The 27,043-nt window shown below is 42.4% G+C and overlaps 1 protein-coding gene across 1 annotated transcript in view; it reads right to left on the reverse strand.

Moving 5' to 3' along the window:
- Positions 1 to 458: 458 nt before the first annotated feature.
- inpp4b (inositol polyphosphate-4-phosphatase type II B) overlaps positions 459 to 27,043 on the reverse strand; it is a 203,354-nt gene continuing 176,769 nt past the window's right edge. Inside the window, exons 19-22 of the mRNA XM_007897646.2 lie at positions 23,312 to 23,409; positions 21,796 to 21,908; positions 14,439 to 14,593; positions 459 to 3,266 (exon numbers count right to left, since the gene is read on the reverse strand). Of these exons, the coding sequence (XP_007895837.2) occupies positions 3,134 to 3,266; positions 14,439 to 14,593; positions 21,796 to 21,908; positions 23,312 to 23,409 (499 nt within the window). The 3' untranslated portion in view covers positions 459 to 3,133. The remainder of the gene's footprint in view (positions 3,267 to 14,438; positions 14,594 to 21,795; positions 21,909 to 23,311; positions 23,410 to 27,043) is intronic.

Consider the following 27,043-nt stretch of genomic DNA (forward strand, 5'->3'; position numbering starts at 1 on the left):
ACATAGTCTTGACCCATCACCGTATGCGCATTTACCGGCTGCATTGAATTACGCATGCAAAATGTAGATTATTGATTGAATCAGATTTTATCTGATTTATACAGTTTGCCTGCAACTCAAACTTCGCATAAGTCACAATAAATATTATGGCCACGACTGATACGAATTATGTGAGTTTTACTGTAGTGACAGTAGTGGGGAAAAAGAAGTCCAAAACATGGTTAGTTTTGTAGCAGGTTGCTGTGTGGTAATAGCCTTGACTTCACTCCACGGCCGCTGCTGTCGGTCAGTATTAGTAACATTTACATATGAACATTTCCTACACTCACAGGAACTTAATTCTTAGTCACTTCACCACCTCGCTGCCAACACGATGCACATGATTATGGCTTTACGCAGGTCTATTTGAAGACAGTAAATATGGGATAGACAATAAATGTGTGATTCTGATCGTCATGTGGATATGAGGGCAGAAGCAACATTTCATTCTACAAGAAAAGCATTTCAAACATTTAATATTTATACACTTATACATTTATACATTTATGTATAAAACACTTGCTTAAATCACTGGTACCTAACTGTTTGTAATAAATACACTCTTCTGGTGAGCAGGTGATGGTCTATAGTGATAGAGGACAAATCACAGGATATTGTACTTAACTTGCAAAAGGCACTAATATGGTCTCACCTGGAGTGCTGTACAATTCTCATCACGACATTACAAAAGGACATCTTAAGATTGGAGAAACTATAGAAAAGGCCAACTGGATGGATAGCTGGAGTTGCGCAGTAGGGGTGAGTGGAAAAAACAGGTAAATGGGGCTTAATGGATTGTACCGTGGGTGGCATGAGAAGCCGAATGGTTGTACATTTTTATGGTTCTACAGATACGAGTTATGAGGAAAGGTTACGGAAGCTGGGAATGTTCATGCTAAGAAACAGAACATAGGAACTGGTGTAGGCCATTCAGCCCCTCGACCCTGTTCTGCCATTCTACTGGGTCAGGGCTGATCTGTACCTCAACTCCAATTACCTACCCTTGCCCCGTATCACTTGATACTCTTACCTAACAAATATCTATCCACCTGAGTCTTGAAAATTTGAATGAATCCAGCATCTAAGAAGACTCAGGCCAAGCTTATTGAAGACCCCCCGCGCCCACCCCCCAAAAAAAGGGTAAAACAACACTGAACCACTGATAAAGAAAACAAAAACTGTGGACACAGACTGGAGCTCAGATGAGGGAAGGTGAACAGCCAACTCAGATTGCATTATTTTTATTATTTTTATTCAGAGACTAGTGAATATGTGGCATTGACTATCCAGGGAAGTAGTCACAGTAAATGACCAGCACATTCAGAAGGGAATGAATAGATATTTGGTGAATAAATTTATTCGAGGGGTAATGAGAAAAGGATTGTTTATTATATTTCTTTTTTTTCAATTCTGGGTGAGATGGTCAGATTTTGCTCTCCTAAATCCTCTGTAAAAATGATCTTTTTCTGTAATTTTTTCTTTTTTAAGTACCTATCCAATTCCCTTTTGAAAGCTACTATTAAATTGACTTACACCACCATTTTCTGGGAGTGCTTTCAAGATAGTAAAACAAATTCTCCTTGCCTCCCCTCTGGTTTTCTTGCCAATTATTTTTAATCTGTGTCCTCTGGTTACCAACCCAGTTGCCAGAGGAAACACTTTCTCCTCTCTCTATTGAGACCCCTCATAAGTTTGGATATTTTCCTTCAAAGCAACTCCGAAGCATAGATCAACTTTGACTGATCGAGGGCTGCAGTAACTTTTAGGTGCCAAAGTTTTTATTTAATTACAAAACAGTTTATTATAAGAATATCACAAATTAAGAAATGTCCTACTCTGTACAATTATCAACCTCTACTTTATAATACTCAGCATTATAAATTTACAGCACTTCTTTTTTACACACACAGCTGCCATATTACAATAGAAAGACATGGGTTTTTTAAAAGCTGAAGAGCTGTTTTTGGTATTTAAAACATTATTCTCTACTTGTCACAAAAACAAAGCCTTTGGAGTTCAAATGGCCCTTTTATTTATTGAGTGGGGTCTTATTTTTGAGGCGATATTAATAGAATCCAAGGTCTCTCCGTTGATTAATTGGGCCGTGGTCTTGGAACAACGAGAGTATTGATGTGAATCTTGCAAGTCCCACTGAACCCTTCAATGACTTTGAGGTCAATTGAAAACAATTACTCGGGGACAAGCAGCCCTGAACTGATACCAAGGAGCTACGTCAGACAAAGCCAGGCAAGTCAGCAGTAATCCAGCTCACTGCTGATGTCAGCCAGTATGGCCCCAACAACAAATTTACATTTGGAGCCAAAGCCCTAATGATAGGGTTGTCCAAACTGGACAAGTACTGCATTGTAGGGTTACCATTTATCTCTCCAACAGACTCTTTCCGCAGCTACTGCTGTTAAGCCACCACATTGTCACTCAGCTGACAGGATGTGGATTTCAAAGAGCGATATGGATATGGTCAATCTCCCAATATGCATATCAATATCAGCCACTTTTTCTACTTTTACACAGCCTCAAAGTTCAAGTCAGTTTCTTATAAACTGACTCACTTCAGTTTGTTTACAAGATTATTCTCAATTAGTGACTAAACACCAACCATGGTATTAAATGTTTAAGCGATGCCGTGTTCTCTTCAAACCTCGCATTGCTTATATTAAGTGAAGTGTACGTAAATATAAACTGGCACAATTGCAAATGGCATGCATCTTGGTGTAAAAGTTATGCGTTTTCTAAGCAGAAATAAACATTTTACTGCTAATACTTTTCCAGTGGTAGCAGTGATCAACGATATGTTCTAGTTTATCTCACCCCCACCAATCGCCGTTCCCCACACAAACTAACACATGCAAGCACACACACATACTCAAACAAGTGATGTATACACATTGGAGCATAAACAAGGCAGATTCTAATGGCAAGTTGTCAAAAAAAAACCTTCTCTATTGGGGTCCATTGCTCCCTGACCAGACGAATGGTCTCAGTCGGGAAAATAGTTGTTACTCACTCGTTCTATTTGAAACTAATTTTAAAACCTTATTAATAATTGGTACTCTCTCAATTTCCAACATTAAGCTTAAGTGTCCACTTTTCCATATGTCCCATCGGGAGGCCTGTAGTATTTTGGGAATGCCATCAGCTGGATGGTGTTGAATGCATACTTCCTGCATTTGACATTCTTCTGTGCATTTTCTATTCGACATCCTTCTCTGGTAAAAAGGAAGAGAGAGAAAAAAAGTACACCTCATAATACCACCACAAAAGGAAAAGAAAAAAGTTTCATTTATTAAACATTTGCCATAACATTTCTTTTTATTTCGGTAAAAATAACTAGGCAATCCTCTACATTTCTTTAACACAAGTGATGATACATCTTACACAAGTCAATCCTTAGGCCAGGCCGAATTAATTTGATTGTTCGTTGAAGCTAAAAATGTGATTCTCTCTTTAAAAAATAAAACGTGCATCCTTTAGCTGACTCAGACGTGAAAAGGAGAATTGCACTAAGACAAAGGGAATGTTATAACAGTGTTAGCAATTGATTGCTTTTGACCACATTTTTATCTAATAGTACAAATTTGCCCCCTGCCACAAACATGTGTTAAAACTATTCCATCCTTTGGAAAACTTTAGATTGTAGTGTTATGCTGCTGTGAGGAAATTTTAGTTCTATTCTTTTCTCTCATCATTTGACTGTGATGTGTTCATCTTTGATGTGTGTGCATGTGTGTGTGTGCGTGTGTGAAGAATTTAGCTTAGTTTTGTTCTCAATTCCTGATAGCACTGGAGCCTCTGAGAATTTATATTCACTCCCAAGAAAGTCATTCAAGTCAGATAAAATCAAGAGGAGAAAGAAAAGGTGGATTTCGGGAGGACAATGCTCCACTGAACAGATTTTTAAAGCTGCTATTTTCGTAAAATAACTTTCTCCTAATAAATTGTCCATTGCTTCCACTGATCCACATCTGTCCAGATCAGGGAAGACTGCCAAGAACAAAGTGTACATTAGAGGAGCTGGGGTCAGCAGAAATTAGAATGATTTACAGTGGACCTGAATTAGCAAAGCTGGTTAAACCAGACTTCCGGTTTGACAACAGCACAAGTTGTTTGATTTACAATATTGTCAAAACGCACAATTTCATTAATTGTCACTTGTAAATTTGGAGTAATATTGGTCATTCACTTCATGGCTGTTGGTGAACATTGGAGTGGACATTGGTGCATGCAAATTGGCTGCTGTATTTGCCTAAAAAGTACAGAGTCACATAAACATTCAGTAAATCCTGCAAAGTGCTTTGAGACGTCCTTCTGACGTGAAAGTCGCAATATCAAATGCAAGGATTATTATTTTATTGTGGTTGCAGACACAGTCAGATTTGACAGCTTCAGATAAACAGCAAATTGTGAAACCCAAATCCTGGGACAGTACAGCAGAGAGTGGATTGCTAACTGCATGATCTTCAAGGCAAGTTTGTTTATAATGCTTTAAATTGAGCCAGATAAATCCATTAACTTGCCCCCCCATACACACACAAACACACGCACACAATAATGAACCATGCAAACTTCCATCTCACGTTCACTTTTAACACTAAGTACTTTTTTTCTTTTCAAGGAACAATTTTTTCAATCGGGTCTGCCCTGGGTAGATTTTTGACTAAAAATATAGCATGATTTTATACTTTTCACTTTTTTTCTTAAAAAAACAATTTTTTAAACCATTTTTATGAAAAAAACACAAGTATTGTTTTTTAATATATAATTAGCTTCCCGATCATTAGAAATAATCGAATTGGAGTTTCACGTAAAACGTTCCAAAATAAGTCATAATAATAACATGATTCACAACTGTGCTCAGAAGCAACAAAGTGCTACAAAATTAATAAGCAATGAAATTATTAATGTAAAAAGCAGCTCGAAACTGTAGTTTTGCTTTTAAAAAAACAAGAGTACAATAACATCAGACTACAAACAAGTTATTTTTTGTTACAAATCAAGTTATATATATCTACATGAATACATTTGTAGGATGTTAGTTACAAAAGGACGGAAACAAGTGCATCTCATTGATATTTGGCTAAGAGCAAAGCAAGACTTAAAATCAGCCACACGACCAGCAAGTGTGAGCTGACAAGCAGCAAGGCGACAGGGTAGAAGTGACTTGAAGTCGGTCTGTTATCAGAGTCTGCCTCAGGTTCATCCGTATCATTCATTGGTCCCTGGGCAGAACTGCTGTTAGTCAGCGGGTAAGATCAGTAACACATTGCACAGAGTGAAAAAAAAGCAAGAAAACAATGTTACTTTCAGATTGTTCGAAATAACTCGGAAAAGGTCAAATACATTGCAGGAAAGCCAGGCCATCAGTCACATGCACTTCACAGGCAGAAACATGATTGCTTGAAAAAGGGAATGAAGGCGGCGAAGGGAAATGGGTCTGGAGTCATGAAAGAGTGTCAGGATGGAAAAATGAAAAGAGCTTCTGTGTAAAATAAAAGGGATCCTGTAATGAGGACGTCTGCTCACTGTATAAAACAGCAGTCAAAGAGGTTAAGTGAGAGCAATGTAAGGTGGCATTTACAATAGAATTTTTCGCACAGTTTCAAGGTGCATTCTTCATAACTTTAAGAATATTTTCCCGCAAGGGCACCCCGCAAGAATATTTTCACAGCTACGTCTGATAACATTACTTTGCAAACAGTTCAATGTTTTGTAATTTTTCCAATATCATGATGTCGACGTATTAACGAAAGCATCTCTAAGTAACTGGGGACACATTATAACATTTGACCTTTCTTTGAAAGAAAGCCAAGCCTTAGTGGAAAATCCCACTTTGTTCTAGAGGGAGCGAGATCATTAACTTAACTTAAATCATTAATAAACAATTCATCTTGGGCATCTATCTGACCAGATTGTCAACATCAGGGTTCAAAAAATTATGTTTTCGTAGGGGGGGGTGGGGTGCCACCTATCCCAAAAATTCTTAGAGGAATTCCCCCCCACCCTCCTACAATTTGGTCATAGGTTGCTTGGAAAGGAGAAATGGGGGCATTGAGTGGTCAGGAATTTAGAATAGAATACAATTACTAACAGGCTTTGTTGCTCCCTCCTTCCCCCACAAAAAAGGTCTCAATCATTCTTGAGGTAAAGGAAGAGGTGGATTACGTTTTAAAGGATTACCTTTTCTTTTCATGTTAAAACTGGTAAAAAAATATTTTTGGCGCTCACCAAAGAGATCTGTTTCTAGGTTTAATTTGAGCAACACTAACTAGAGTTTTCCAGCTTAGAAGGTTTCTTCCTGAGACTGATAGAGAGATTTTAGTTGGATGAAGCTCTTGAAGACTTTGGCAGATTGACTTAGAATGAGGCAGATTTGCACCAGACTCTACAGAGATTCAGGGAGATTTGATAGAAGGACAAACCTCGAGACAGACAACGCTCCTCTATAGCAGTTTTGCAATGAGAGGAAATAAAGTTTGGAGTCTTTCAAAGAACTTTGTTATACAAAAACAAAAGACTAGAAACTCTGTTACCAAATGTTTAGCTATCTGTCAACTGATAAAGAAGAGTGACAGGAAAGCCCGATATAAAGAAACACTCCAAGAAACAAGTGACAGATGACCCAAGATAGCAAGCCACTAACTGGTCAGTGAGTCTAAAACAAGAGGGCATAAATATAAGAAAGATAGTAATAGATCAAATATGGAATTTAGTAGGAACTTCTTCACGCAGAGGATATTGAGAAGGTGGAACTCACTGCCAGAGCTGTGGCTTAAACGAAAAGCATCAATGTATCAAAAGGAAACTGATACATACATGGGAGAAAAGGAAATAGAGGGGTATAGGTGAAGGGAATAGAGGGGTACAGGTGAGGAGGGTTGGGGGCTCATGTGGAGTATAAACACCAGCACAGACTAGTGGGGCTGAATGGCCTGTTTGAATGCCATATCGCTCTGTGACACCCAACTCTATCTCTCTGTCTCTGCCTCTATCCTCGATTCCAGGACCATTTCCATCCTGACTGATTGCTGATTGGACATCAAGTCTGGATGAGAGTTAACTTTCTCCAGTTGAATGTCGACAAACAGATGCTCTACTGCTTGGACTTCAGGGGCTGACAGTATCACTATACATGGATGGACTCTCCACCTCACCAAGCCAGTATGGAGTCTTGTTCAACTCGCAACTGTCCTTTAAACCTCACATCCATGTCTCAACCCAATCACCTTTCCCCCACCTCTGCAACATTGCCCGCCTACACCTTTACCTCTCCCCTCAGGCCGCCGAGACACTTATCCAAGCTTTTACCACATCCAGGCTTGATTACATTAACTATATGTTCACTGGACATCCCAACTCCTTTCACAGGGTGCAGACTATTCAGAACTCTGCAGCTCTGTCCTCTACCGCACCAGGCTCTGTGACCCGATCACCCCTATCTTCGCCCGATTTCACTGGCTCCCCATCTTCCAGAGGATCAAATTCAAGATCCTCATCCTTACTTTTAAAGCCCTTCACGATGTTGCCCCTCCTTACTTGTGTGATCTCCTAAAAACTTAACCAACCCGCCCACTCCTTCCGCTTAGGCAAGGTGGGGGATATGCTTTATGAGACCATGCAATCAATAACCAAGAAAACCCAACTAACTATAATAAAAAGAAACAGTTTTTTTTAAAAAGGGACAGGGATTAGGAATGACAACAGTAGAAATAAGTACCAGGTTTGTTTGTGCAAATGAATTAACAAAATATTAAATGTGAACCAGGAATATAATGTAGAATTTTAGAATCACTAAATTGCTATCAACTCCTAGATATTTGAAACACCTCCATAAGCCATTTAACCACATTCTGGGAATTCATCATCCTCTAGCACACAAAAAGGAGATGTTTTCATTATATTAAATAGCTTCTACTTTATACTTCTATATCCAGAATATTGTCCAGTACAGAACCATTATTTTTCTTGCTTTTTGGGATAGAACTAAAATCTTCTTACAAAACTAAATTAAGACATTTGGAGCGCCTAACATTATCAGTGATTCAATCTATTACTCCACTCACTTCAGGTTAGTTTTTTGGTCAGCTGGGTGTCTGACACATACAGAAACCCATCACTATGCTGAAGAGTACCCAACCCAAACAGAGTTCCATACGTCCTGCCTACACATGGAAATCCCAAAGATAGAGTGTTGGAATGGAAAGCACACTCTTCCTCTGGAGGGGTGTATCCTGCTATCCTAATTCAGGAAAGTAATAGGCGCAGGGTGGCAAGAGCCAAGGCTTAGGGACCCCAGAGTGTGCGTTAGGGTACTGCTGGAGTCTAACCAGCTAAGTAATGTGGATGAAGAAGGTGCTGTATCATATGTGAAGATGATCAACATCACTATAAAAGCTCAGTGAACATCCACAGCCAGAGAATCAAAGACTTTGAAAGTAGAGTCGAGCAACAGGCACAACCAGTTCTTGTACTTTGCACAGTGTACCAGAATCTGACTGAACTGGAAACACGGGGCATTACAGAACCAGTTGAATTTAATCAGGGTAACACAACATAAACATGCCACACAATAATAATCCTTGCATTTGATATAGCGCCTTATCATGTCATTGAGATGCCTCAAGGTGCTTCACAGGATATACTGTAAACTGGATTGTCCATGTTACCCTGCGTGCTGGGAGCTATATAAGTGCAGGTTGTTGTTACTCTGATACATCAACAAAGTGGGCTTTGTTCATGTGATGAGTGATTCTTTCAGAGTGCCAGCAGTCTATACACTCTCAAGGGCACATCATAGGAGAGCCCAATTTTATCACCGCTTGGCATCCATGGACAGTCACTTTACAGCAGGCTTCAGCAGATGGGGGTCAGGAGAATGAAACCAACTGATTGTAGTGCCTGAGATCAGCTACAGACCAGGAATGAACCCTCAGATCATCTTTGTTTCAATGGTTAAATACCTCACCACCTAATGCAATTCACTCCCCAAGCCAGCAGGAGAGACCCCATGAGATGGCTCTGTGCAGTCTGGGTTTATTTACTGAGAGTGTTGCACAGAGCCATTGATGGGTGACAGCTCACTCTATGGTCGACATATATCAAGTCTGCATTGAGCGTTAATGAGCATTACGCTAGTACATCAGTGGTATAAACTAATGAAATTGGCATTTAGTGTAGCAGTATATTACATCAAAACAGCTTACTGAGGTTCACACAATGGGTCAAAAAAATGCCATGATTTGTACCAGATTCAATCACATTGAATATGTTAAAAAACCTAGTATTCGTTATTCCAATGAATTGCTTGACGTTATTCCAATGAATTGCAAATGGACCAGTTAATCAGCAGCAGCAACATCCCACAAACAGCAATGAGATGAATGACCAATGACCTTAATTTTTTGTGTGAGTTGGGGTATGGGAGGAAGATTGGCCAGGGCACCGAGAGAATCTCCTGCACTTTCTTGTCATATTGCTTTAGATCTTTAATCGTCTCTTTGTCCGAATCATCACAAGAGGCCAAGAGAACCTGGTTTAATGTCTTACCCAAAGAATTGGAGCTCTAACAATGCAGCTCTCCTTCAGTGTTGTATTGGAGTGTCAGCTTGCTTTGGAGCTCAAGTTCTGTTGTGAAACTCAAATTTTCTGCTCAAACTTACTAACCATAAGAATATCACATTTTAGTCATCCGTATCCTCAGTGGGTTTTACTGTGATTAATTATAAACAAAATGCAAAATACTACAGATGCTGGAAATCTGAAACAAAAACAGAAGTCGTTGGGAAAACTCAGCAGGTCAGGCAGCATCGATGGAGAAAGAAAAGTGAGTCAACGTTTCGGGTCCACAACCCTTCCTCAGAACCGTTCTGACGAAGGGTCGTGGACCCAAAACATTGACTCACTTTCCTTTCTCCATAGATGCTGCTTGACCTGCTGAGTTTTCCCAGCGACTTCTGTTTTTATTTACTGTGAATTATGTTCTACTATTAAGTAAATCCTTTAAACTATTTGAGATGGAGTTTCTGAGGTCCTTTGATCTAATCTTTTGTAAAAAATAACAGAAGTAAATATTAACCTAATGTTGATATTCACACATCGCTATACCGGTATCATATTTTCTTCAGGTGTGTATGACTTGGTAGATGTCTACTGAATTAAACAGTGCAATGTTGTTCAACCAACAAGGAATTAACAAAATATGGATCAGGAAGCTGCAGCAGGACAAATGGTTCATGTTTGATGTGCCATAGTTGTAAAGGAAAATTCAATGGATTAGCTGTGCTGCAAACCATATTGTACTCACATGTATTGATGTGAAAGCACCAAGCAACAAACATAGCGTAACCAAGAGAAACATGCAAACCTGGGCAGCAGGAGGAACACAAATTATACCTTTACACTGCGCTGCCCTTCAATAACCTCCCTCATTGCTCAGAGAAAAGTCTGTGATCTAAGAATCTGCAGGAGCCCCACTGGTAAAGAGTAATATCAGCCAGAAACAAGTTGATGAATAGTTGACAACTGTAAAATATTTGTTTTTATTTAAGCATCCCAATCGGAATGTTTCAATTTTAATCATCGATATGTGTTGTTGCCGGGACCAACAAAATAACAAGCAGACTGGTTTTTCAACATTCTACACAAGGAAACAAACTTGCTGGAAGGAAGAAGCATTTCTGATAAAGGGTGAGGTTCAGGGCAAACTTTTTATAACAGCCTTCAAAATCAGCATGTGTTTATTTCACTTTGGGCACTGTACTGCGCTGTGAAGGCGATGCCAGTTACATCACAAGATTTATCACGAGGCGGCAATTGAGTCAGCGTGATGATAGCATTTTCGGTTATTCTGCAGTATATTGGTGTAGGGGGGAAGAAACATGGGAGTATTTCAGGCTGGAACAACGGATGTAGATGTGGGAGTGTTCCCCTGTTCCCTCACATTAAGAAGCATTATTATTACTGTTCTGTAACTATTCTACAGAGATCTGCACAACTTATACTGTTTCCCTTACAATATTTGCGCCATCCTTTGGATGAGAACATAAACCAAGGTTTGTCTGTCTGTTCAGGTGGACGTTAAAGATCCCATGGCACTATTCAAAAAAGCAAAGGAAGTTTCTCCTGTTATCCTGGCCAACAATCCCGCAAATAAAATTGGTCATTCACTCCATGGCTGTTTGTGGGACATTGCTGTGTGCAAATCCTCTGCCGCATTTGCCCACAAAATACAGCATATCTTGTGAGGTCCTTTGAGGTGTCACCACAGCGTGAAAAGGCACTATATCAAATGCAAAGATTATTATATTTATTTAAGCTGTAAAGTGAAGTGAATTGCTGTAAAGTGAAGTATTTGTAGGTGAGAATTCAGTTGTTTCCCCTGCTTCCCAGTATTCTTTCCCCTGGGTCTCTGCAGCCATTGTTTAGAGACTGAAGTTCCTTTCCCAGCAGTATATGGTGCCAACTGAACACAGAGGCGATGTGTGTGAAGTCAGCCTGGCTCAGTTGGTAGCACGTGGGTTCAACAATAATAATAATAATCCTTGCATTTGATATAGGTAAGGTCAGAGGCGGTAGTGGAGGAAAGCTGTCCTGGTTATGGACTGAATGTGGGGTAGGAAGGACACCGGAGGTACAAAGATGTTGACTGGAACCAACAAGTATGGCTTCCATCTGATCAACATTCAGCTACAGAAAGTTGAGACTCATCCAGCCCTTCATGTCTAATACGACATATGCTGTTATCTTTGCAGTGTTCCAGTTTCACATGGAGGGGTACATGTGTGATAAATCAACTGAGTAAATACATGGAACTTGATCCAATTCTTGTAAAATTCATGGCCAAATCAATATTGAAATGTTTTAACTTACCTAGGACCGCACAGCGTGTTGCAAGGTGGGCAAAATGTGAAAGGTTCAAATGGTGTTGTAAATCATAGTAACCATTGTATTTGATCCAGGGTCTTTTCACAGTGTTTCACAGAATGGACTGTAATGTGCAGTGACTGTGTATTTTGTGGGTGAAAACAGCAGCCAATTTGCGCACAGCAATAACAATAATCCTTGCATTTGATATAGCGCCTATTCATATCTTTGAGACAACTCAAAGCGTTTCACAGAATATATTGTAAAGTGAATTGACTGTATTGGGCGAAACATGGCAGCCAATTGTGCACAGTAGTGTTGCACAAACAGTCGTTGATTGAGTGAACAATTTATTATTATTACTTTTTTGAAGGAATTATTACCCCCGGAAAAGTGATTTGCCAATCGACTCCCAACCAGGTTCATACTTACTGCTAGGTAAACAGAGGCATGTGGAGCAAGGAAACTTGCCCAACGTTTCACCTGCCAGGAATCGAACCCAGGTCGCTCGCTTGCTCTAACCACTGAGTAATATTCCACAAACAGCCATGGAGAGTGACCAATTTTATTTGATGAATTGTTGGCCTAAACACTGGGAGAAACTCACTTCTCTTTTTGAATAGTGCCATAGGATTTTTAACATTATTTAAATAGGCAGACAGAACCCTCGGTTTAATGTTTTCAAATTCCTTCGTGCCCTGGCACCTCGCTATCTCGCGGAACCTGCTTATCCCCCAATCCACAATCCGCTGCCTCCACTAGACTGGCCTTCTGCATGTTTCTCATATGCTCCGTTCCACCATTGGTGGCCGTGCTTTCAGCCACTTCACCCCTTTGGAACACTCTTCCTCTATACCTCTGCCTTGCCCTTTCGTTCCCCATTTTCAGGTCACGCCTAAAGACCTACCTATTCAACTGTGCCTACAGTCACCTCCCCCTCCCCCTGGCTTGGAGATGTGCTCCGCTATTGTCATGTGTTCTGGGACACTATCCTGCTTGAGGGGCATTATATGATTGCAAGTTGTTGTTGTTGTAATGTCTCATCTGATGCAAAGCACCTCAGACAATGCAGCACACTCCCAGCACTGCATTGGAGTGTCAGTCTAAACTAAATGGTTCCAAGTCCTGACGTGAAGCTTAAACCCACAAATTCTGACTCGGAGGCGACATTGCTACCGAATGAACCAGGCTGACTCCCTTGTAAGCTGCAATGAATGCCTCATCAGCACGATCGCGGCCCTCAATTTGGTACGCCCTGCAACACGTTTCAGTCCAAGTAACTTTATATTAAAACAAAATGCAGGTGAAAAATTTCAACATTATCAGAATGAATCTGTTAAGAAATGGCAGAATTGTATTTGATCATTATTAACTAATTTTAGGACTGAACAAGCCCCCCCCGCCCGTAATCATCAACCCCCTCTCCCATCCCTATCACCTTTCTTACAATGGCTTTCTCCACAAAAGAGTTAGGAAATTGTTTGACTAACGTTTTGGGTTGGGGGCTCAGTGAGAGTAGGAAAAAGAATATATTTTTACAAGTTCACAGGCAACATCTGAAAGTTGACTTAACAAGATGCTTGCTGAGTGAGTTAAGCCAGAGTTTGATACAACAACAATTTGCACTTATATAGCGCCCTCCACGTAGGGTAGCGTCGCAGAGCGCTTAACAGTGGCGGAGCTGGAGGGGGTGACCGTATGAGAGTGTTCCAGAGCTTTGGGGCATAGTGGCTGAAAGCGCAACTTCCAATGGTAGAGCGGAGGGTGGAAGGGATGATCAAGAGGCTGGTGCCAGTCGAGCGGAGGTGCTGGGTGGTGGATTGGGGAGTGAGGAGGTCGGGGAGGTAGGGAGTTGCAGGGAGTGAATGGATTTGAGGACTATCTGATTGCTAAAAGGAAAATTGTTGGGCGTGGAGAGCATTGATTTCAGGCCCACTTGACACATCAATCTCCGTCAGTTTAGTCTCAGTTTGGCAAACTGGGACCTAGTGGAGGAACACTGTATGCCACCTACTGGTATTTTGCAAACATTACTTAAATAAGAAATTCTTAAAATGACCCCAAATGTTAATTCTTCTATACTATAGCAATTGCTGTAATATACGTGCCAACATTTGGGGTCATTTATATAGTGCCCCTCATGCAGGCTAACGTCTCAGAATGCTTGAATTTGTGCTCGGGAAATGGGTACATTGAGAAGAGGCTGAAATACTTTGTAATTCACTTGCTGGCTGCACGCCAGCACTGAATGCCGGATGTGGTTTAAGTAATCACTCAATTTGTGTGGGCGCTCCTCAAATTCAGGAAAGCCTGTTTAATTTGGTCACTTTCTGTTTCAAGGAACAGCATAATCTGTGTGAAAGGCCTGACACCACCATTCCTTTACACCTTTCTCGTCCTGAGTAAGATGAAGTCACATTAAATCAAGCTGCATTGCTTAAGCAAATAAAACAATCAACCCTCCGTGATCATCCTGCTGCCGACACACAAGTCTCTCAAGGGTGCACTGTACAGAAACCTACCTCCTCATGCAGTCCAGAGCTCGGACAAAGTAGTCTGGGTGCAGCTCGTGCTCATCTTGGAGAATCACGCATTGCTCCAGTGTCACAGACATGGAAGTTCGGTCTTTGGCACTTTTGCAGCTTGTGAAGCGAATTCCGTTCAACCTCCGGCAAATCTAATTAGGGAACGAAAATGTACAATGTGTTCTAATTATTCAGTGTCCAGTCAAGTTTAGTTTTTTGGACAAATCATCAATTAATAGTCTCAAAAACAAGTTTGTACTGTCATGAGCAATAAGAAAAGTACACGGTCCTTGGCTATCAACTTTGACACTATCACAGCTAAGACCACACTGTTCATATTGCAAAGTGACCCTCAGGCTTTATACTGACAGAAAGGACCACCCAGAGCTGCCATACCCTAGAAGCAGATTGATGTCCTCCCGACATAAAGGCGCTATATAAATCAAATTTGTTGTTGTCGCTGGATTGGTATTCCCAAAGACTCATCTGCATTACACTTTCCCTGTTGAATAAATCCCTCTCTGGTTCAAAGAATCAACTCCCATTGAATATAGGGTCTATCAGACCGCAAGAGGCTTCTCCCTCGATCAATGTCTTTGACTGGAGGAGCCGGCTTCCAGCCAGCCTAGAAATATTGAGTTACTGACAGAAAGGACCACCCAGAGCTGCCATACCCCCAGAAGCAGATTGATGTCCTCCCGACATGAAAGGCGCAATATAAATCAAATTTGTTGTGGTCGCTGGATCGGAGGTTAGAGGTCTAATTAGAGGTCTAATTACCAGTATTTATTAACCAAGTTCTATTAGAAGGCATTCCAACTCACGTACAGCAGTCTGCCCCGACATACTCCCAAAATAGAGTCCTGCGGAGAATTCCATCCAGATTCTTTAATAAGGAATCGTGCAATACTGCAAGTTAGACCACATTTTGTGGGTCTGCTAATTGGTAGCCATTAAAAGGGAAGAAATGCCCAAAGCGAGGGCTTTCTGTTTGAAATATCTCTTTAGGTATTGAAGGGTGAAGCGGGTGTGTTTGTAAAGGACCTTTTCCTTGTGGTGAGGCATCCTCACATTTCTAGACTGGCTGGAAGCCGGCTCCTCCAGGAGTCAGTAGTTCAAGATCCTCGTCCTCACCTTTAAGGCCATCCATGGCCTTGCCTCTTCCTACCTCTGACTCCCTATCAAGGGACCTGCTGACTCCCTACCAACCTGCCCACTCCATCTGTTCAGCGGGCTTCAGCCTGCTCCATGTCTCCCGCCCAACCTGCCCTACCATCGGTGGCCGGGCTTTCAGCCTCTCTGCCCCCACACTCTGGAACTCCATCCCACGGTCCCTTCGCCTCGCTTCCTCCCTCGCGTCCTTCAAGGCCAGTCTCAAGACCCTTCTCTTCGACCGTGCCTTTGGTTTCCCTCCCACCTCTCTGCCTTCCCTCACCCCTACACCATCCCTCCCCCATGCTTGGACCCCAACACCTGACTGTTCACACTTTGGGACGTCCTCCCGACGTGAAAGGCGCTCTATAAATATAATTTTGTTGTTGTTGTTATAGCTTGTGGTACTCACTTGCCAAAGCCTCGGGGGGAGGGGGTATTGACACCCTATTGCCAGGCTAAACTTGAGACGATTGTATAATCAATGCACTGGCAATTACCCTCAACAATGTGGAGTTCAACACATGAGGAAAATCTTGTCCGCAAACTGACCATTTGCTTCACAAACTCACGTCACTGGACGTCAAGGGCAAGCCACGGACAGGAAGGAAACAGAGGGTCATTGTTGGAGGAGCTTGGTCAAAATAGGAGGTGGTGTTAAGCGGGGTGCCTCAGGGCACTCCACTGGGACCTCTCCTGCTCCTGTATACATTTAAGACCTAGGTTTGCAGACTCAGTGTAGTCAAATTTCAGATTAGAGGAGGTAGCGAAGATCTTACAATCGAGAGCGCTTGACAGGGAGCTTCCTGATGTTTGTAGGACATTGCTATGTGCAAATTGGCTGCCACATTCACACAGTCACTGACTGCACTTTACAGTACATGCTGTGAATGTCCTCTGCCTTGAAAACTGTTAGACCAAATGTAAGAATTATTATAGGATACAAGAATAGGAGAAACGTGTAGTCTGTTGATGGGACAGAGCTTCCCAAGGGGGAAGCTGAAAAAGATCTAAGGTGTTAGTTTATTTATTGAGGATTTTGAACTCTATCCTCTGAGGGATGTGGAGCCAGTGGAATCGGGTGAGGGTAGGAGGGTGACATTTGATATAGTACCTTGTAATGTTATCCAAACATCAGAGAGTTCTGTGGGGTTTTTACTGTGAAGTTTTATGTTTGTAGGTGCACTTAATAAAATCATACAAGTTACAGGGCAGAAGGAAGTTATACAGCCCATCAAACCTATATTGCCTATATTATCTTAATTATATTGTTCTAATTAATTATTATATTATATTAATTATATATTTATCTATTATATATAATTATACAATATTATATTAATTATATTAATTATATTATATTAATAATATATTATATTAACCTGAGTTCAATTCCAGGCAGGGCGACAGCTTGGGCAAGTTTCCTTATTCCACACGCCTCATAATAATAATTATATTATTAATAATAATAATAGTCCCTCCAAAACAAAAAAACAATAATAAATGGGTCATTTTCAATCCACGACTGTTTGTGGGAAATATACAGTCACTTTACATCATGTTCTGTAAAGCGCTTTGAGACGTTTAGAAGACGTGAAAAGTGCTATATCAAATGCAAGGATTATTATTATTATTATTATTGCTCACCGTGTCGAAACAGTGTGAAGAAGCAATAAACAAAGCAAACAGGATGCTCCCCTAATCACCAAATTGGTTGAATTCAAATTGGTTGAACCTCTAAATAAGCTTGAGCTCTTCAGTCTTGAAAGGAGACATCACAGAAGGTATCTTACCCAATATTTACCAGGTATACAAGATTTTCAAAATCAAAATTCCAAAATCAAGGGAATTCGCTCCATGGTCACTTCCCCTCCAACATCCACCCACACCGCACCCCCACCCTCCGACTCCTACCCATCCTCCCCTACACATTTTCGTACCCGTTTTCCCATCCTCTGTCACCAAACTCATCCTGTCCCTGAAACCCACCACCTGCTCCCTTGACCCCATCCCCACTCCACTCCTTATCTCCCAGCTCCACCTCCTTGCCCCACATATCACAAACATCGTCAACCTGTCCCTCTCCTCTGGCTCTGTTCCCATTCCCTTAAAAACTGCCACCATCACTCCCACCTTAAAAAACCCTCCCTTGATGCGTCACAGCTATCAAGCTACCGGCCCATCTCCAACCTCCCCTTCCTGTCCAAGGTCCTGGAACGAGCTGTCGCCTCCCAGCTGCGCTCTTTCCTCTCTATCCATTCATTATTCGAACCCCTTCAGTCGGGTTTCCGTGCTGCCCATAGCACAGAAACTGACCTGGTCAAGGTCACCAATGACATCCTGACCATCTGCGACCAGGGCTCCCTCTGCCTCCTCGTCCTCCTCGACCTATCGGCAGCATTCGATACAGTCGACCATGCTATCCTCCTCCACCGCTTGTCCTCCCACCGCAACATTCAAGGCCCTGTCCTTCAGTGGTTTAGGTCGTACCTCTCCCACCGTCTTCACTTTGTTTCCACGAATGGCTTTTCCTCCACCCCCCGCACTGTCTTGTGCGGTGTCCCTCAGGGCTCTGTCCTCGGTCCCCTCCTCTTCACCCTCTATATGCTCCCCCTTGGTGACAACAGCCGCAGACATGGGGTCAACTTCCACATGTATGCGGATGACACCCAACTCTACCTTTCCTCCTGTACCCTCAACTCCACGACCACCGATGTCCTGACAGCCTACCTGTCCGACATCGAGTCCTGGACGAGAGACAACTTTCTTCAGCTCAACGTGCGTAAAACTGAGGCCCTCCTGATTGGCTCACGTCAGCGCCTCCGCACCTCAGGCTCTGACAGCATCAGCATCCAAGGCTGCACTCTCCACCTCTCAAAGCCGGTCAGGAACCTCGGCGTTCTGTTCGACCCTGAGCTGTCCTTTCTCCCTCATATCCGCGCCACAACTGGCACCGCCTTCCATCACCTCCGGAATATCGCCAGACTACGGCACTACCTCACCCCTCACGCTGCTGAAACTCTGGTCCACGCCTTTATCACCTCAAGGCTGGACTACGGGAACTCTCTCCTCGTCGGCCTTCCCGGCACCTCCCTCCACAAGCTGCAGATGATTCAGAACTCTGCAGCTCGTGTACTGTCCCGCACCAGGCTTCGCGACCACATCACTCCCACCCTCGCTCGCCTCCACTGGCTCCCCATCCCCCAGAGGATCGAATTCAAGATCCTCATCCTCACCTACAAGGCCATTCACGGCCTCGCTCCCTCCTACCTCTCTGACCTACTATCCCCCTACCTACCTTCCCGTACTCTCCGTTCCTCTGGCTCTGGTCTGCTCCACATCCCCCGCCCCAACCGCCCTACCATCGGTGGCCGGGCCTTCAGCCTCTCAGCCCCTAGGCTCTGGAACTCTATCCCCCAGTGCCTTCGCCGCCTCCTCCCTTTCCTCCTTCAAAGCCGGTCTCAAGACCTTTCTCTTTGACCGTGCCTTCAGCTCCCCTCTCGACTCTCTACCCCCTCCTCGCTCCCTCCCTTCCCTCCCCTCACCCTGACCATTTCCCCCCTGCTCGGGTGCTGACCCAACTGTCCAGCGCCTTGGGACGTCCTCCCGACGTGAAAGGCGCTCTATAAATGGAATCTTGTTGTTGTTGTTTTAAATGGGATTGAAAAAGTAAAGCAGGAGGGAGGAGTGGATAATACACATGCACTTGTATTTAAAATAAGTGATTTATTTGAAGTCAGAGCTGAAGCTTTGAACTCTCATGGTTAGTGAACATTCGTTGACATAATAATTGGTTGTTGATAATGGAAGAAAGGTTAATTGAAGATTTTATTCTTTGGATGAGATGTTAATCCAAGTTCCCATCTGCCTGTTCAATGGGACATTGAAGATCTCAAAAGAGAAGGGAATTTCCCACGGTGTCCTGGCCAACAACCCCCCCAAGTAAAATCGGTCATTCACTTCATGACTGTTTATGGGATATTGCTGTACACAAATTGCTTGTCACATCATCCTACAAAGCACACAGTCACTTTACAGTATACCCTGTGAAGCGCTTTGAGACACCCTCCTGATGTGAAAAGTGCTATACCAAATGTAAGGATTATTATCATTATAATATTTTTTTAATGGCATGCCAAGAGAGATTTTTGTGTGAGATCCTGAAAATGGAACATTTCCTACTCGGTCCACTAAATCTTAGTCCGGGACACTACCCAGCGTGGAGGGCGCTATATAAATGCAAGTTGTTATTGTTGTCTCCAGTGTGCTGTTTTCCTTCGTGCTGTCAGTGACGGAATGCTTACTGGTCAGGTTTGGCTGCCTGCTAGTGTTGCGTAACGCAGTCTCGGATCAGCAACTGAACAGAAAGGTCTACAAGTCACCCTGGTAACTACAGATATGTTGCATGGCTAGGAGGTGGGCTGGGTCCATGCAAAGCTATTGAGTGTGTGCAAAATGGAGAGCTGCTTTTGAGGAACTGGATAGCAGAGTTGCCAAGTTTCAAAAAATATTTGCCTGCTTCCTATGGTGATCATTAGGAAAACAGAAAATTTTAAATCATGTCCAGCTGTCAACAAGACTTGCTTTTTTGGCCTTTAAGTGGTTTTGGTTGGCATTGAACCGCAGCAGTGCTGCTGTGCTTCTAACTTCAGGCCTGTTTGTGTGGACATTGCTGGGCACAAACTGGCTGCCACTTTTGCCTACAGACATGCCGCCACTACATTCACAATGATTGCCTGTGAAGTCCTTTGAGATGTTTTGACATTTGAGAGCTATGTTGAATACAAGGCTAAACAGTCAAACATTGATAGATTTTTGGTAGGTCAGGGTATTAAAGGATATGGGGAGAAAGCGGGAAATTGGAATTGAAAGGATTAGTTGAGGTACAGATCAGCCATGATCTAATTAAATGGCGGAATAGGCTCGAAGGGCTGAATGGCCAACTCCTGTTCCTGTGTTTCTATGTTCCTAAACTTCAACCCTTGAAGGAACACAATTTTGCAAGACAGCACGTCACTGAATGTGCGGGAGGAATATAGAGAGTGATTCGGGGAGAGAATTGGATTTTTAGTCTTCCCAATTATAGCAGATATAGTAAATGGAACATAGATACCGAAGGTTTCACTACTGCTAGGATAGTAGAAAAGAGCAAAAAGCAGAAGTTGGAATAAAAGAGAACCGGGAGAGAACTGGGAATAATAATAATCCTTCGATTTGATATAGCACCTTATGTGGGTGAAATGCAGCAGCCAATTGTGCATAGCAATGTCCCACAAACAGCTATGTAGTGAATGATCAATTTTATTTGGGAGATTTGTTGGCCAGAGCACCGGGAGAAGAGCTGACATTGGAAGAAAAAGGACTAAAATTGAGGGAATTTGTACTTATTTTAGCAGTTCTGAGTAATTCTGAGTAATGTTTATAATCGCATTAAGTGATTATTTTCGCTTCAACTTAGGGAAAAAGGTCTAGACATTTCAGGGCATCCAGAATTTGGCAATTTCTTACAACTTTAAAGCTGGGTTAACTGTAAGTTTCTTTTCATAATTGCCGAAAACTGGCTTGAAAGTTAAGACTGAATTCAATAATTCACTGAAATGTGGATGCTCTGAAATGCTACATAAATGGATTGAACTTAGACCCGGTTGGAATTTCTCCCATAAGTGCATGAGCTGAAAATGAACTGAACCAGCCACCCGATAGAGACTGGGGTCACAGTGGACTTGAGGGCAGTCTAACTTAACTCTTCATTGTGGTCCTTGCAGCACTTCTATTGAAGCAATGATTCATTATTAACCTTCACAACAGCACACCACTCTAGCAACAGTTTATCTGAAATTTCCCACAAAGCCGCTGCTTATATTGTCAACGAGCCAGCAACACACTCTCATCACGAAGATTAGATAAATTCACTGAATATGGAAAGATTGTATCCTTCCACCACCACACCCACAAAAGTACAAAGGCTTAATGATTTTCTACGCAGCATACTTTAATAACCTGTAATAATTCAGCAAATAGCAGCTAAATATCTCTTTTCTGTCCATTTATGACAGGCCTAACCCATCTCCCCAACTATACTCTCAGACCCTCAGGTCCACGTCTGTTAGACTTTAACCAGCTAAAACCGTGTTGCGAGCACTGCCTGACTTCAATTTCAGCCTTCTGAAAAGTACAGAAATTGTATTTTCACAAAACTTACTTTTGCTGCAAGCTTTAAAATTTCGACATTTTTCCTTTTCTTGATTTGGATGTTTTGACTAAGGCTTTGCAACAGATCCTTTAGGTCAGTCTGCGCCTGAAATCGAGGCAAACCTGCAAAATGAAAAACCATGGGAAAAGCAAATAGATTTTCAAATAGCGACCATCATCAAGTACCTATATCTGCAACCATTAGGGCCGGATTAACCAACAAGACATCTAAGCCATGGTTTAGGGGCCCGAGCTCTGAGAGGGCCCCAGACATGGTTTGCACCTTTACCTCCCACTCTGCCTCTCTTCCCGTCTACTCTTCATGATATTCGGCATGAGGCAGTGCGGGAGCTGAGCGGGCTAAGGACACCAAGTTCTAAAATATTTTCTTGCACTGGTTCTTTCTGAAGTTATCTGGCTTGCTTTGTTGTATTATATGCAGTGCTCCCACATGAATGTGAAAAGGAAACACACTGCAAATGGAGTTAAGTAAAGGAACCCAGCAACTTAATAGATTTCTGCAATGAACGCTTCCCCAGCCTCTTAAAAGAGCAGTGCAAGATAGCCAAAATGAATGGCCATATAAATCAGAAGGTCACAGGTTCAAGACTGTGGGGAGGTGGCTGTTGCTCTCACATGGGAATAATACTGTGGTTAGGGTAATGTGGTTTGTCTCATCTCGCCTTGGATGAGACAGAACAGGAAAAGTATCCAAGGATGTTTCCACACTTATGCTCTTTGCTGCAAGGGGTGGGTGGGTGGGAGACAAGGCCGAGTGGTACTGGGAGATCAAGGGTGAGGGAGGAAAGTGGCTGAAGAAAATTAAGCGTTTCTACTGCTGATATCCCCTTCACAACCCCCTCGGCTCCCAACCCCATCAAAGACATTCTCAGTGATGATGGATCTGACCCCATTGCACTTCCAGATACTCTGTTTGTGATCCCTGATCTGCTATTCACTCTTCTCCTCCAGGAATAATACCAGTACATATTCCAACACTGCAGCACTGTGTAAAGTGAATGTGATATCTTTTGAGATCAAGATTACACCCTAAAGTTAACACTAACCCTGCTTTAAATGTCTTCCAGCATTAATAAATTGGCAATTTTCCATTAAGCTGTTAATAACCATTATTTGCTTATGGCGCTAAGAGGAAGCTAGCCCTTGTGTGGGCTGACTGCAAGGAAATGGCCCCATAGATATTTACCATATGTGATTTGCTTAAAGGAAGCTGCCGCTTCCAAGATTAGGGAAAATTATGAGTCCAGAGAGACACAAACTCAAAACTACTTTCTGCTCTCAAACTAACACCCCATCTCAACCTCCCGTTCCTCTCCAAGGGCCTGGAATGAGTCATTGTTTCCCAGCTTCGCTCCTTTCTCTCCCACCAATCCCAACACGAATCCCTCCAATCAGGTTTTTGTACTGACTTTCCAGCACCTAGGCACATCCTCCCGACATGATAGGCTCTATACAAATGTAATTTTGCTGTTGTTTTTGATAATAAAGTAATATACAGTACTTACAGTCAGGTGACAGCTTTTCTTCAAATGATTTGTAATATCTATTGAGAAGTTCTAAATTCTCCTGATTGATAATTTCTTGCAGAGAGATGTCTCCAAACCTATGATAACAAAAAATTAAAAGTCTTGGCCTGGCATCACAAATGAAATTGACTGGGAACAAATACAACTGCCGACAAGGAGTATGTTTGAGAGAAAAGTTTATCAAGGATTGGTTTGCTCCTGTTACACATACAGCTGCGCAAATAGCTGTGATTTGCATGAGGACAGTATGTGCTTGAGATTATCACACTGTACTACAGCCATACCCAGTCACTCCAAACTTCAACAACAACAACAACAAGATTGCATTTATAGAGCGCCTTTCACGTCAGGACGTCCCAAGGCACTGGATAGTTGAGTCGGGACCCGAGCAGGGGGGAAATGGTCAGGGTGAGGGGAGGGAAGGGAGGGAGCGAGGAGGGGGTACAGAGTCGAGAGAGGAGGTGAAGGTACGGTTGAAGAGAAAGGTCTTGAGACCGGCCTTGAAGGAAGAAAGGGAGGAGGCGGCGAAGGCACTGGGGGATGGAGTTCCAGAGCCTAGGGGCTGAGAGGCTGAAAGCCCGGCCACCGTTGGTAAGGCGGTTAGGTCGGGGGATGTGGAGCAGACCAGAGCCAGAGGAACGGAGGGTACGGGCAGGTAAGTAGGGGGATAGTAGGTCGGAGAGGTAGGAGGGAGCAAGGACGTGAATAGCCTTGTAGGTGAGGATGAGGATCTTGAATTCGATCCTCTGGGGGATGGGGAGCCAGTGGAGGCGAGCGAGGGTGGGAGTGATGTGGTCCCGAAGCCTGGTGCGGGACAGTACACGAGCTGCAGAGTTCTGAATGACCTGCAGCTTGTGGAGGGAGGTGCTGGGAAGGCCGGCGAGGAGAGAGTTTCCATAGTCCAGACTTGAGGTGATAAAGGAGTGGACCAGTGTTTCAGCAGCGTGAGGGGTGAGGTAGAGCCGTAGTCTGGCGATGTTCCGGAGGTGGTGGAAGGCGGTGCCAGTTGTGGTGCGGATGTGGGGAAGAAAGGACAGCTCAGGGTCGAACAGAACACCGAGGTTCCTGATTGGCTTTGAGAGGTGGAGAATGCAGCCTTGGATGCAGCTTGGATTCAAATACACAAGACCAACAGCATTGGCAGACTGACCGCTTAATTTTATATAAAATGGAACGAACTATAGAAAAAAAACAGGGGCATGTCAAGCAACCTGGGAGAAAGGCTCACTAGGGAGAAAGCAATGAGGCTGATCTACATGGCTGTTGGACAGATACTACACATGGAAAGAACACATCTGCTTATGGTTCATTCAATAGGTCTACTAGTAAAGGTTATGTATTGTAAAGAAAGACACCGAAGTACTGGGTCCAACAATTATAATCAACTCAAAGTCCACTAGCAATAGTGAAACATGTATTTTAGAACTGTATAAGTGAGCAGTAATACAACTTTAAGGCATTGTGCAATTAAATTAGCATCTTCAAGTTAGGAGAGGACAAAAATGGGTGGAGAGGGGGCTGGGGGTGGAATTAAATATTAAACCATCGCTCTGGTCAGGTGGATGGTAAGGATCCCATGGTACTATTCGCAAAAAGAAGGGAGTTTCTCCTAGTGTCCTGGGCAACAATACTCCAGATAAAACTGTTCTTTAATTTCATGGCTGTTTGTTGGACATTGCTGTGTGTAAATTAGCTGTTTCATTTGTCTACAAATGTAGTCAATTCATTTTTACACCAATAAGCGCTTTGGGGTATTTTGATGTTATAGGCTCTGAATCAAATAAAAGATTATTGGCACTTTTACAGCAGTATTTTAGACGGGTAAAATAAAGGTGTTAATTTTTGTACATAATAAACTTGGTTGAGGATGATCAGCTTCCATGTTTTCAGAGGGGAATAAGGAGAGGAAGTGAAAGTTAATGATGTGGTCCCATGAAACAGATAGCAAATGTGGGTAAGATTTAAAAGATACTTTGTGACCACGAATGCGAGAGTAACCAGGTTTGATTCCCAGGTGGGGCAAAAGCAAGTTTCCTTACTTCACACACCACAGTTTACCTAACAGGAAATAGGAACCCGACTGTTAGTCAATTGGTGGATCACTTTCCGGGGGTAATAATCCCTCAAAAAAAAATTTAGTCACTGAATCTACGACTGTTTGTGGGACACTGCTGTGTGCAATTGGCTGCGGCATTTCATCCACAAAATACAGTCAATTCACTTTACAATATACTGTGTGAAGTGCTTTGAGACTCAATATCAAATGCAAGGATTATTATTGTTATTAATAAGAAGAATTGAAGTGCTATAATTAAATGCTCAAATTATTATTAATATTATTATTAATATTATTATTATAAAAATACTCCCCCACTCTTGTTCCTGAGAGCGGATCTGGTCTTAAAACAGCTTGAAATTTACGCCAGATCTCTGATACGCATCTCATGCTCTTTCCCAAAGGGAAATAATTACTTGGGGAGGACAAGTTTGCAGGGCTACGGGGAGAGCACGGGGGAGTGGGATTGATTTGGATAGCTCTTTTCAAAGAGCTGGCACAGACGCGGTGGGCCGAATGGCTTCCTTCTGTGCTGTAGAATTCTACGATTCTATGATATAATAATAATAATCCTTGCATTTGATATAGCGCTTTTCATGTCTTCTCGACATCTCAAAGCACTTCACAGGATATGCTGCAAAGTGAATTGACCATATATTTGTGGACGGAACACAGCAGCCAATTGCGCACAGCAACATCCCACAAACAGTCGTGGATTGAAAAATATAAATATTCTTAAAGGCAAGACGAGTGTGCATGTGTTTATTCTACTTGATTCTGCAATGCACTGGAAATAATATTAATAATCCATTTAAGGAGGGGGAGACATCAGCTCTCAGCATCTCCTGCTCTGATATCTGCAGCCCACAAACTATACACAGCCTCACCCATTTCCAGTATAAAAGTTTAAAATAATGTGTTCACTCAATCCAAGACTGTTTATGGATGTTGCTGTGCGCAATTGGCTACTACGTTTCTCCCACAAAATACACAGTCAATCCACTTTACAATGTAATCTGTGAAGCACTTTTGAGACGTCTCATCGACGTGATAAGGCGCTTTATCAAATGTAAGGATTATTATCATGTAAAACCCTTTGAGAAGTCTAGGTGACATGATAAGACTATATCAAATGTAAGGATTATAATTTTATTATTATTGTTATACTTGCTTCCTGAAAATAGTGTCTGACATTTCCAGTGGATGATTCAAATCTATCAAATCTTCTGCTAGTCTCAAACGCTTGTCTTATTTAATTGGATCACAAGTTCAAACTTCCTTCCTGTGGTTGGAGATGCTCCGATTCCTGACATGATTTTATTTGAAGACATGTGACATTGCTGTATGTTCCTTATTACCATCTCGTTCCTTATAGCTTTATGCAATGTTATCCACTTTCCCAAGGTTAACGGCTGGATTTCCTGCCAATTCTGGTGGGTTTACTTTCTGTGAAGACTTAACCTTGTTTAACAAAGGAAAATCTACAAAGGCTATAGACAATAAATAAGCTTTGCATTTGACATAGCGCACTATCATGTCATCGAGACATCTCAAAGCACATGACAGGATATCCTGTAAAGTGCAGCCAATTTGAACACAGCAATGGCTCACAAACAGCTGAAGAGGGAGTAACCAATTTTATTTGGTCCAGGGGT

The sequence above is a fragment of the Callorhinchus milii genome, unplaced genomic scaffold (genome assembly GCF_018977255.1).
Source record: "Callorhinchus milii isolate IMCB2004 unplaced genomic scaffold, IMCB_Cmil_1.0 Scaffold1, whole genome shotgun sequence".
Lineage (NCBI taxonomy): Eukaryota > Metazoa > Chordata > Chondrichthyes > Chimaeriformes > Callorhinchidae > Callorhinchus > Callorhinchus milii.